The 12,520-nt window shown below is 39.6% G+C and overlaps 2 protein-coding genes across 2 annotated transcripts in view; both read left to right on the forward strand.

Moving 5' to 3' along the window:
- Positions 1–1,169: 1,169 nt before the first annotated feature.
- Positions 1,170–2,828, forward strand: LOC112343526 (trichohyalin-like). The gene has a single exon (XM_024667139.1). The coding sequence runs from the start codon at positions 1,170–1,172 to the stop codon at positions 2,826–2,828; it is 1,659 nt and encodes a 552-aa protein (XP_024522907.1).
- An 80-nt stretch (positions 2,829–2,908) lies between these two features.
- The window catches only part of LOC9663311 (intraflagellar transport protein 56), a 48,377-nt gene continuing 38,765 nt past the window's right edge, over positions 2,909–12,520 (forward strand). Inside the window, exons 1-10 of the mRNA XM_024667141.1 lie at positions 2,909–3,070; positions 3,125–3,311; positions 3,405–3,600; positions 3,652–3,745; positions 3,798–3,833; positions 3,880–4,023; positions 4,075–4,147; positions 4,197–4,447; positions 4,500–4,735; positions 4,787–5,006. Of these exons, the coding sequence (XP_024522909.1) occupies positions 2,909–3,070; positions 3,125–3,311; positions 3,405–3,600; positions 3,652–3,745; positions 3,798–3,833; positions 3,880–4,023; positions 4,075–4,147; positions 4,197–4,447; positions 4,500–4,735; positions 4,787–5,006 (1,599 nt within the window). The remainder of the gene's footprint in view (positions 3,071–3,124; positions 3,312–3,404; positions 3,601–3,651; positions 3,746–3,797; positions 3,834–3,879; positions 4,024–4,074; positions 4,148–4,196; positions 4,448–4,499; positions 4,736–4,786; positions 5,007–12,520) is intronic.

Raw genomic sequence — 12,520 nt, forward strand, 5'->3', positions numbered from 1 at the left:
AAATAGTACGACGTTTTTCTTTGTTCATCTTTAGAAAGTTGGGAAAGGCGTTAGAGAAGCTGGAATTAGCAAGAGCCAATGCTCCAAGAACTGGTGGCTCGGAGAGGATACAAACTAGACTCAAAGGTAATAATAGTGTGTGAGATAGTTTCAATTTCAGCTCTTCTTCTTTAGGATTAAGAAACAAAGCAGAGGATCTTCGTAAGCTCTGTGAAGAACAACGTGCTGAAATATGTCTGCTGCGCAAGGATTTTCAATTGACACACAACAGAGTAGGAATATCTGCTAGCTATAATGAATTTCTTTCGTTGTTTATGAAGTCTGAAATGACAGGAGACTGAGGTTGAAAGAGATGTTTTTGCTGAAGAAGTCATCAGGCTGCTAATGTACATGAAACGATTGAAGTCCTGGCAGCACAGACTAAGCTGCGAGAACCGGGACCTTCTTGTTTTAAAGGATAAAACAACACTCCTGGATATAGCAAACAAAAGACTTGAAAGCTGCCTAGCCGTAAGAAGTTTCCATTTCAAACTGGAACCTTACGCGAAGCTTTACAGGCCATGGAAAGAAGCACCGAAAAGGCTAAAAGGGAATCTGCATTTTATAGAAAGAAGGTTGAAGCGAGCAAGTTGGCAGCTCCTGACGAGAAAAACTGTCAAGATTTGGAAGCTCAAACCTCCGAACTGGCAGCTAAGCTCGAAGTTGTAACTGCTGAAAAAGAAAAATGGGTACGGAAAGCTAGCAAACTAGAAGCTGAGATAAGGAAAGTTTTGAGAGAGTTAAGAAAAATTGAAGCAGAAAATTTTAAAAATGCTCCTCCATTGCCCATCCCAGTAACGCTGCCACTGTCACCACCTCCACCTCTGCCTCCAAAGAAAGTTGCTTCTGTTCCTTGTGAGTCCAAATTTCGAATTCTAAGCCAAGTTATAAACTTTATGTTTTTTCTTTATACCGGTAGCTACTCCAAAGCCTAAATCTGAGACCCATGTTAAAGTGGACTCCTCATTTAGAGGTATGCCTGATCATAATTTTTATGTTATGATAAACTACATCTATTTTAATATATAGAGGAAGCCATCAGAAAGGCCAAAGAAGAGAAGGAGAAAAAACGGGAAGAAGCTGAAGCATTGAAGAAAAAACAACAAGAAAATTTAATTAAGGAAGAAAAGATGAAAAAGGAGGAGGAACGTCGTAAGAAGGCCAATGAACGGGAAAAGGAAGAAGAATTACGAAGGAAAGAAGAAGAAGAAGAAGAAGAAGAATTACTAAGGAAAAAGGAAGAAGAACGCCAAAGAAGTGAAGAGGAGGACAGGAGGAGAAGAGAAAAAGAAGTAAAGAGAAAGATTGCTGAAGACGAGGAAAACAGAAGGTTGGTTGAGTTAGAAGCAAAGGAAGAACAAAGGAGGAGGGTTGCTGAGGAAGAAAAAAGACGTAAAGAAGCCGAAATAACTGCACGCAAGAAAGAAGAGGAATCTAGAAGGAAAATGGCTGATGATGAAGCTAGAAAACTTGCTGCAGAACACCTGGAAAGAAAAATAGCTGAGGAAGAAGCAAGCCACAATCCAATTGGAATGGTGGCAAGCCAAGAGGTTCTTGAAGGTAAAGCAAGAAGAATAGTTCATAGAAGGAAAGCTGTAGAGGAAGAGGCAAGAAGAAAGGTACTGGAGGAAGAAGCAGAAAGGAAAGTAGCGCAAGAGGAATCAAGGACAGCAGCTAATGAAGAAGAAAAAAGGAATGCAGCTGAAAAAGAAGCACGTACAGGAGCAGAAGAAGAAAAAGAAAGAAGAAATGCTCAAGATGATTCCAGGAGGATAGGTGAAGAAAAAATAACAAAGTCCGAGATAATTGCATTAGCAGTAGACAAGAACACACACAACGTGGATGAACTCGATGGAGCAGCAGAGAATCGAAAAAAGAGACGAACATCTGATGAAAGAGCAGAACAGGCAAGAGGGCAAGCAGAAAGAAAAGCCAAGCAAAAGGAACGACAGGGAGTACTCAAAGACGACGAAGCAGCAAGGAAAGCTGAATCTGATAAATATGCGACAAGAAAGATCTTGGAAGAGGCAAAAAAAAAGTGGGATGAAGAAGACACTGAAAGGCATAAAAAGGGAGCGGAAAATGACCAGAAAAAAATGGAGGAAATAGTTTTTACTAAGGTGGAGAAAGAACAACAACACTTAGGGGCATTAAAACGTACAGAAGAAGAGAACAAGAGAGAGGAAGAAAACATAAAGTATGAACTACAGAAGCAGCAATTACTAGAACTCCAACAAAAACAAAAGAATGAAAATGAATTAAGTAACCAACCAGTGGAAGAAGGGGGGCTGAAACTTGAGGAAAGAAAAAGAAAAGACCAGGAGACGTCTAAAGAAGAGAAAGTGAATGAAAAGTGGCATAATGTAGAAATATTGGGCAAAACATTAGAGCCTCTAGAGCATCCTGAAATGGAAAAGATACAGGAGGAGCAAGCAAAGAGGCTGAAAAAGGAGAAGGAGAAAGGAACCCAACAAGAAACACACCTGAGGTTTCAAGACCAGAGATCAGCGTCAGTGCCAACTCCAAAAGTGTCCACGCCTGTAACCCCAAAAGCTATTCCGGGACCTGTTCGTAGTGCTTCGTTCGCTGCTAGACGAGCAGCCAAAGCCAAAGGACGAGAATATGCTGAGGACACTAAACAAGTAGTGGAGAAAGAGATGTCCGCATTTGCTAAGATGGAAGCACAGCGAGCAAGCATTGGATTTTTGGATCCTTCTATCATTGACATTGTGGAGCTCCATGGAACGCCCAGGCGTAGAATTTATGATGGTCTCGGGGATTTTATGTAACCTGTGATTATTAGATTTGTTACTACTTCATTAGCCTAATTTTAATGCCTAGATAGGAAATTTAGGGCAGAACGTGAAGGATGTTAGTTTCCAAGGCCAGACGTTCAGTTTCTGCTTACGGAGACCGAGCTACTTCTGCACATGGCAGCAACAAGGACGTTTCTGCCGTTCCAGATTTGCTGGAAATGGTGGAATCGAGAAATTATAGCGGTGCTCTAGCACTTCTGCAATTCAAACACCAGGTATGGTAATTCATTCTCTGTTCTGTTATTTTTAGCTTTCTAGGAAAAATCCAGGCAGATATGTCAGACGTCAAGACTCTAGAGTGGTTAGGATTTTGCTACTTTCACAATGGCGATTACAACAGGGCATTAGAAACTTATAAGAAGCTTGAGCCGCTGGATGAAATATACTACATATATCAGGCTGCTTGTTTATATTATTTGGACTCTTACAGGGAGGCTGAGGAGTCAGCTCTGAAAGGTTTTACTAGTTCCTTCTATAGCATGCTAACTTAATGAGTGATTCCTATCTTTCCGGGTACAGCCCTCTTACTCCATCGATGATCAATGTTAGGTGCTACTTGTGGAATTCGAAATCGATTACTTTTCCACGTTGCATATCGTTTAGACAACGACATGAAACTTGTAGAGCATCACAGCAATATAGGCAACAGTGATGAAGACCAACTAAGCTTAGCTTCAATGCATTTTGCTCAGATCCACTACGAAGAGGCAACAGAAATCTACAAACAACTTTTGCTAGAAAATAAGTAAGAAAAATGGTTCAGTTGGTAGGTCTTACTAAGCAAAGTATTTTGCAGGGATTGGATGGCCTTAAACGTGTATTTGGCTCTTTGTTATTATAATTTGGATCAGTACGATGTAAGCCTTGATGTCTTGAGTGGATACTTACAGGTGCGGGTTTCTGACTTAGTTTTATTATAACACTTAATAAACTCGATTACAGTATTACCCAGAAAGTGCCATTGCAACCAATCTGAAAGTAAGAATACACCTGCATATGGCTTCTTCTCATTGTTGCTGACCAGGCTTGCAACACATTTCAACTTTTTAATGGAAAAGCAGCTGAGTTGGTCCTAACTACACCAGAGGAAACTGCCAAAAACTCCCTTGAGCAAGGACTTTTCAAACACAACCTTGTAGTTTTTCGAAACGGTGAAGGAGCCTTGCAGGTTAGCAATGTGTCACATAAATATATGATTTTATATCATTGTGAAGTTCAGGTGCTTCCATCATTGCTCGATGTTCTTCATGAAGCTCGTTTGAACCTTGTGATTTACTATATAAAAATTGGTGGTGAGGCTTTCTCATTTAACTCGTGAACATCTGTATTTGTTTACTACAGACACGGAATTAGCCTATCAGACAGTGAAGATGCACGAGCCGCATATGCCTCAAGAATACGTTGTCAAAGCTGTCACATGTGCTAGTCTTGGGCAAGATACAGATCATGTAGAGCTTCTAAGCATGGCACGACAGTATTTTCATCTTATTGGCACGTCACCAACAGAATGTGATACTATACTTGGAAGGCAGTGCATGGCCTCTTATTATATTTTGCAAAAGCAGTTTAAAGATGCTCTAATATATTTGCAGGTAACTGGAAATTATTTTCAGGACTCGGCTTAGTTTTTTCTTGCATTTGCAGTCAATAAAATCCTTCTGCGAAAACCAAGACGAATTTAATTGGAATTCTGGCATTGTAAAAGCTAGCATAGGTGATTTTAGAGAGGCAGAAGAAAATCTCCTCTTCATTCAGAACACTAAATACCTAGAAAACTATTACTATGTGGCATGGTTGCTTTACTGTTTGATTATGAACGGAAAAGCTAATATAGCCTGGGAACACTTTTTGCGTCTAGAAGCATCAGATGAAACTTTCAGGTGTGCTGTCTATTCATGTCTTTTACTGATATATACTTTTTGTCCATATAGTTTTCTGCAACTGATTGCAAATGAATGTTATAAAACATGCCAATATCTTTATGCTGCTAAAGCATTTGATGCAATTGAGGAAATGGATGAATCAATGGATTGCTGGGAAGGAAAGCGAGGTGCATGCCTTGGTGTTTTACAAAAGGTAATATCTGGAGAGGAACCTTGTGAGAGTATAAAACAAGTCTTTGCTCTCCTGGAAAACACAAATAACCCTGAGGTAATATTTCCATATGAATATCTTTTAATTTTTTCTCTAGGTGGAGTTTTTGTTGAAGGTCATGCAAGATTATTTGAAAGAAATATCATTACAATCCACAACCTTTGCATTTTTATCTACTTCATCAAGCAAACCCATGTCAGATGAATTTTAAAATACCATTAGTCTTTTTGGAGGGTCTTAAGTCCTTTACTGTTAGGCACCACGTCAAAATAATAGGATAAGAAAGGGCTTACAAGCAAGTGATCAGGAATAGAATCAAGTGTAAGGGATAGGATCCTGACATTGGTGTGAGAGGCCACTTTGATTCTCATAGTTGACAAGTAGGAATATTCTGGAGGAATACTTAATATGGTAAGGCTTGGTGGACCCTAAGAAAAGGACCATGGCATGGTGGATCTAGAGAACCATGTTTAGTAGACTTATGAGAAGGATCATGATGACCAAAGGGTGGGCTAAATATAATCGTGGATGATCATTCCCTAGAAATGGAAGGATTGTGAAGCCCTACTGTTAGGATCCTATCCATTACACCCTAAGTCAACTGGCTAAAGGGGTGATCCTTTGATTGCAGGGCCCTTTCTTTATCCTATTATCTTGATCTGGTGCCTAACAATCCTCCCCTCGTCAGGGAATGATCATCCATAATCATACTTAGGCCACCCTCTAGTCACCATGGTCCTTCTCTTAGGGTCTACCAAACCTTGGTTCTCCCTCTAGATCCACCATGTTGAATATTCCTTTAGAATATTCCTGCCCCACTTGTTAGCCACAAGAATCGAACTGGGCTCCGATACCAATGTTAGGATCCTATCCCTTACACCCTAAGCTAACTAGCTAACGGGGTGATCACTTGATTGCAGGGCCCTTTCTTTATCCTATTATCTTGATCTAGTGCCTAACACTTACAATCAAGTGATCACCCCTTTAGTCAATTGGTTTAAGGTGTAAGGGACTATGCTCTACCTCCTCTTGAGGTTCCTCACCACCCAACCACCCCAAACTACCTCAAAAGATCCACTACACTACTGCTCCACTATGAGCTTTTAGGGTAGGTTAAATTCTTTAATGTACCATGCCTTAATACCCTTGATCTTACCTTTGACCCACATTGACCACATCTCAAGCTCAAACTCTTGGTCCATCCTTCATAGCTGTATACATTAAGAAGGTATTGAGCCCATCACTATGAGATAGTATATCTTTCAATTGGTTAACATAAAATACTGAATGAATTTCCACCTTAGTTGGTAGCCACACTCAATAAGTGACTTTACCAATGCACTCCAACACTTCATAAGGATTAGCATGTCTATGAGAAAGTTTGCCACTCTTCCCATTACTCAAAAGCACTAATATGTATTGCCATTCATTTGACGGAAAGATCACTTGTATAAAGATGAGTTCTTCCATCTTGTATTCCTAGAATTGGTGATGCTCATTGGCAAACTTTTTCACACTATTTTATTTTATTCTATTTGCACATTAGCAAAATTTTATCAAGTTCTTGTAAGCAACCAAAGAGAACGACTTGAGAAATGATCCATGGGGTTCAAATATAAAGGGAAAAGGCCCATGAATAAAAGTGCACCCCTTTTCTAATCAGTTAAGGGTCTTGGGATATTTAGGGTTAAGCATCCTTGGGTTTGAATAGTATTGGGCTGGGTGACCTCCCAAGAAGTCCAAATTTAGGAACTTACATTTGGTATCAGAGGGGTCTTAGATCCAACTTTGTTGGTTAGCTAGGGGAATCACACCACATGTTGATTGACATCTGGCTGGTCTAGTTTGCTCCAGCTAGGCTCGACCCGAGGGGTAGAGTGTCAAGAGAGCGGGGCTCTTGAGAGAGCTGTGGCTCTTAGATTCCGTTCACGAGGGCGTGAACTTGCAGGAAAGCGTGGTGGATTGTAAGAAACCAAAGAGAACGACTTGAGAGACAATCTATAGGGTTCAAATATAGAGGGAAAGGGCCCATGAATAAAAGTGCACCCCTTTTTCCAATCGGTTAAAGGTCTTGGGATATTTGGGGTTAAGCATCCTTGGGTTTGAATAGTACTGGGCTGGGTGACCTCCCAAGAAGTCCAAATATAAGAGTTTACAATTCTATGGCACCTCCATGTCTAGCTTGTGTTGAACATCCTTACTAAAATGTTATCCCAACTCTAATTTGTTCAAGGATGCCTTGTAAATATGGCAAAGTAAACATTTAATTTGATTCCACTATATTGGTTATTATTGTAGGTAATTGCACTAATGGAAGATATAGATCTTGTTATCCTTGCCGTTGGCCAATACTATAGCATATCATATCCTCTTCAACCTAATTCACATACTTAGTCTACCCATTCATTTGAAGATGATCTCCATTCGAGAGCTTTAAAGTCACTTATATAGCCTTCATAAAGCTTTTCCAAAATGCATTATTGACTTTGAATCTTGATCACTCTTAATTAGGATAGATCTTTGAACTACTGTGAACTTTTTCTGGAGTTGTTTCCTTGGCGGTATTCTAGACTCGAGTATGCATCGACGAGGACGTCAATCTTCCCAAGGGGGGGAGAGTGTCGCGAATGTGACTTCAGGTATCGAAAGTTACCTGTCGGCTAGTCCTTACGGACACTCTTACCTTACTGCCACAATGGCAGGAGGTCGGTATTGCTGGACCCGTTATCAGTTTCCCACTTGAGCTAGTTGAGAAACTGGTCAATGACCATGAACTTAGATTGGATAAACATAAGGTAGGAACCCTATGTGTTTCTTGCTGAGCATACTCGGCCTGGTTTGAGAAACTTGAGTCATTGGCTTGCACTTGCTAGTATCAAGAACCCCCGCGATATTGAGATTGGTCCCTCAATATCGCTAGATGATAGTTTACCGTGTCTGCCAAACACCCTCGCTATCATGCCCTTTGTGTTAGTCTCATTTTGGTCCCAAATGCTATTTATGGAAAGTGTCCAGATTTGCTCATTTGGCATATCTGCGGAATGTAGAGATTGTCTTGAACACAATGGTGTTCGTCCCGTGCCCAAATTCACAATCTAGGGACATTCCATATTTGGTAAGTTTCGAGCTTGTCCCAGAGACTAACTCCTGATACTAAGGGAGGCTTGGGGTGAAAGCCCAAAGCGTGTGTTCCTCAAGGGCGGGGGGGCTGTGGGGGGTTCCAAATGTATAGTAGGGATAGTGGGTAGGTCAGGCATGGCTGACCAACCTGAGGCATAGTCTAGCTCCCGCTTGCGTGCCTGTCCTTGTTCTGCGTCCGGCTTGGGTCTAAGCCCAAGTTCCATTCCATGCTAGCTGGTGGAGTACCCATATCCTCGCGTTAGGCCACCGGTATGCCGAAATAGTGCCAGACTCCATTTGGCTACATTTTGCATGCTGGTCCTGGCATTGGGATGCTGGTTGCTCCAGGACTGTCCCAAGTCGCTCCGGGCTCTTGTCCCTTCACTCCTTGGGCTTCATGCTCGGGAGTTGCTCCGTGGTTTGGTTCTGTCACTCCTCGGCTCCATGCTTGGGAGTTTGGCACCGTTCCTTCGTTCAGTGGCCCAAGGCCTTGAACCTCAGGTTCCTATGGATAGGTGGCATGGACACGTGGCATGTGACATGTGGCATCTGTCACGTGGCACAAAGAGGGTTTAGGTTCCGCTTTGTGGTGTTATCCTATGGTAAATCACCATAGGATAAAGGGTAAAAACCACGTGCGCTACAATCTTCTCCAAGTAGACCATAGACATGTCTAAAGCAATAATAATCTTTAAAAGAGCTAACAATTGCATATACTTTATCAATTAGTCCACTATGACCACATTTGCTCCTTTTCCCTCTATGTTTAGGGCAAACAAGTCTATGGAGACCATGGAGATATTATACCAAGGTTGCAAAAGTCACCCTAGCTTCTTTTATGGCATTTTTACCCATTGACAATGCTTTCATAATTTGCAATACTTGAGGATATTAACTTTCATATTCCTCTAATAAAAATTGTGCTTAATCACATATATCTTCTTCCTGTAAGCTCTTGAATTTAAACTTCCCCAAATGTCATCCAACCCAATATTATTTAAATCCAAAGATGGTTAACCCCAAGTATCCTAAGACCTTTAACTAATTGAAAAAAGGAATGCATTTTTGTTCATTAGTTTTTTCCTTCTATATTTGAACCTTTACAGATTGTCTCTTGAGTTGTTATTTATAATTTTTTTCTAAGCCACCATACTTCTTTACAAATTTACACCCTTGTGCACAAAAGTTAAGAGCTATAACTCTCCTAAGAGCCTTGCTCTTTTAACACCTTACCCCTTTGGTTGAGCCCAGCCAAAGCAAACTAGACCACCAAATGTCAATCTCAACATATGGTGTGATTCTTTTATCCAATCAATAGAGTTGGATTTGAAACCTTTTTAATACTAAATGTAAACTTCTAAATTTAAGAGAGGTTACTGAGCCCAATACTATTCAAACCCAAGGATGCTTAACTTAAAATATTTTAAAACCTTTAACTAATTAGAAAAGGTGGCACACTCTTGTTCATAAGCCCTTTCCCTCTATACTTAAACTTCTATAGATCGTCTTTATTGTAAATATGGTTTTGGGTATTGAAAATTACTTGTCAACTAGTCCTTTTAAATATTCTTCTCTTATTGCTATGATGGTAAGAGATTAGTTTGTTAGTTCTTTTTAAAATCCCTTTTTTTCAAGTGTTAGTAAACTGGGTTTAGCATATATTTAGATGAATATAAAGTAGGAACTCTTATGTGTTTCTTGTTGAGTATCCTCAATTTGGTTTTTAGTTATTTTTTATTTTGTCTTGCATTTACTTGACAAGAACCTTTACAATTTTGAGTTTGGTCCCTCAATATCACTAGATAGTAGTTTACTGTGTCTACTAAGACACCCTCACTATCATGCCTTATGTGTTGGTTTCATCTAGTCCCATTGACTATTATGAAAAGTGTCTAGATCTACTAGTGAGGCATATCTATCGCAAATGTGACTACAGGTATTTTTGGTTAGTCCTTTCGTATATTTTTCTTTACTGCCACGATGGTAGGAGGTCAGTATTGCTATGCGCTACATCAATCCCTCTTGTTCAAGTGATAGTAAATTAGGCTTAGCATTTATACTTAGCTAGATGAACATAAGGTAAGAACTCCTATGTGTTTCTTGCTGAGCATACTTGGCTTGGCTTTTAGTTTTCTTTTGCTCTGTCTTGCACTACCTTAACAAGTCATATAAAATATGTGATATTTTCAACATGAGAAATTAAAATTAGAAAAATAACTAACAAGAGATACCTTGATACAGTCTCTAAGAACCCTTATTTATTAAGACTAGTCCCTCAATATCACCAGATGATAGCTTACTATGTCTGCCAAACACCCTCAGTATCATGCCTTATATATTGGTTCTATAGTTATTTATAGAAATGTTTAAATTTGCTAATTTGGCATATTTATGGAATGTAGGGATTATCCTAAACACAATGGTGTTTGTCCCATGTCTAAATTTGCAATCTAACACTATTCTATTTTAGTAAGTTTCATGCTTATCCTAGAAAAAGGGGGGGGGGGGTGGTATGGTTCCAAATGTATAGTAAGGAGGGATAGTAGGCATGGTTGACCAACCTCCAACCTGAGGCATAGTCTAGCTCCCGCTTGCGTGCCTGTCCTTGTTCTATATCTAGCTTGGGTTTAAGCACAAGTTCCATTCTATGTTAGCTGGTGGAGTACCCATATCCTTGCGTTTGGCCAACGGTATATAGAAATAGTTCTAGACTCAGTTTGGCTATATTTTACGTGCTAGTCTTGGCATTGGGATGTTGGATGCTCTAGGATTGTTCTAAGTTGCTTCATGCTCCTATTTATTTCTTCCTTGGTTATATATTTGGGAGTTTCTCCGTGCTATGGTCCTTTTGCTCCTTGGCTCCATTTTTAAGAGTTTAGCTTCATTCTTTCATTCAATGGCTCAAGGCCCTAAAACTTGGGTTCTACTCCACTATCCTTGGACACGTGGAATGTGGCATATGGAGGGTTTAGGTTCTACTTCATGTTATCCTATAGTAAATCACCATAGGATAAAGGGTGAAAATCATGTGTGTTACATTTTTATCAAAGGATGAGTCTTAGTGACTATTATCCAATGAGATTGGGCAATTAGTCTCATTGCATATGCAAAGATAAAAATGATGATCCAAGTGGGTACATGTTTGGGTGCTAAGACTTTGCATTCATTCCATAGGTATACATTTTGGGTACCTTTTTGTACCATATTATGTAAGCTTACTTTTGGGCTTATAAGATGGATTGAGATGTTACGTTTGTAAGAGTTTGCACTTGGGCTCGTGAGTGAAGCATATTAGCTATTCAAGGTTACACTTTGAGTTGGCAAGATTAATATTAGCCTATCAGGGGTTACCATGAGTTGAACCATATACCATAGGTAAAAATAAACCTCCTTTACATTTGTCATGAGTGGTAAATAGGTTGGTCCATAACTATTTAGCATGGCACTAATGAATCCTTCCTAGGTATAATTATAAGTGAATCAATCAAAATTGTAAAGATTAGTCTATTGGTTCAAGTAGTTATTGCTATGTTCTCTCATAAACTTTTCTTAGACTAGATTGAAGGTAGTGCAAATGCAAACTTGAGGTTTGGTCAAAGATGAGACCGAAAATAGTCCTTAAGAATGAAGGATCAAATACATAAATCATTTTCTTTTTTTGGAGAGATGATTTGCAATAAGGTGTTAACTCATTGCTTGTATTCACATTATGAAATCGAGAGTCCCTATCTTGATGCATATTGGTTATGATGGTCTTACAAGTGGTGAGTTGTAAGATGGATAGTGGTGAAGCACTAAACCATTTTGTTTAGGCTTGCAATGCTCAATTCCAATGCAATTCTAATGGGTTGCAATGCTCAATTCTTTTCTGAGGAACCTTGCTATTGCTCTTTAAGTAGCTTGGTGTTGGATTACTTTCGAGTTTGATTGGATAGAGAGTGGTATGAGTTTGTCTATATTGTGAACAAAAGTTAGTGTATTAAGTGCTATAAATCTCTATCGGTAAAGTGTGGTATCTATGTTGTATTTTGTCAAACTGAGTTTGCACTTCATACTCATATAAACCTTGAAGTAATGACATGAACATTGCTTATGATGTTGCTCAATTGATAATCAAATCATTATGATACTTATATACTTTTAGGGCCTTGGGCCACTGAATGAATGGATGGAGCTAAACCTCTAAGCATGGAGCCAAGGAGCAAAGGAAGCAAAGCACAGAATGACTCATAAGTGTACAACCCAAGGAGCGAAGGGATGAGAGCATGGAGCGATTTGGAATAATCCTAGAGCATCCAATATCCCAATGCCAAGACTAATATGCAAAACGGAGCTAAATAAAGTCTAGTGCAATTTCAATATACCAATGGTCTAACACAAGGATATGGGTACTCCACCAGCTAGCATGGTATGGAGTTTAAGCTTGGACTTAAGTCGGATGTAAAACAAGG

Source organism: Selaginella moellendorffii, unplaced genomic scaffold (assembly GCF_000143415.4).
Source record: "Selaginella moellendorffii unplaced genomic scaffold, v1.0 SELMOscaffold_158, whole genome shotgun sequence".
NCBI lineage: Eukaryota > Viridiplantae > Streptophyta > Lycopodiopsida > Selaginellales > Selaginellaceae > Selaginella > Selaginella moellendorffii.

Coding starts and splice junctions, on each gene's coding strand:
- LOC112343526 (XM_024667139.1), top strand. CDS start 1,170: ATGAAAAAGGAGGAGGAACGTCGTAAGAAGGCCAATGAACGGGAAAAG.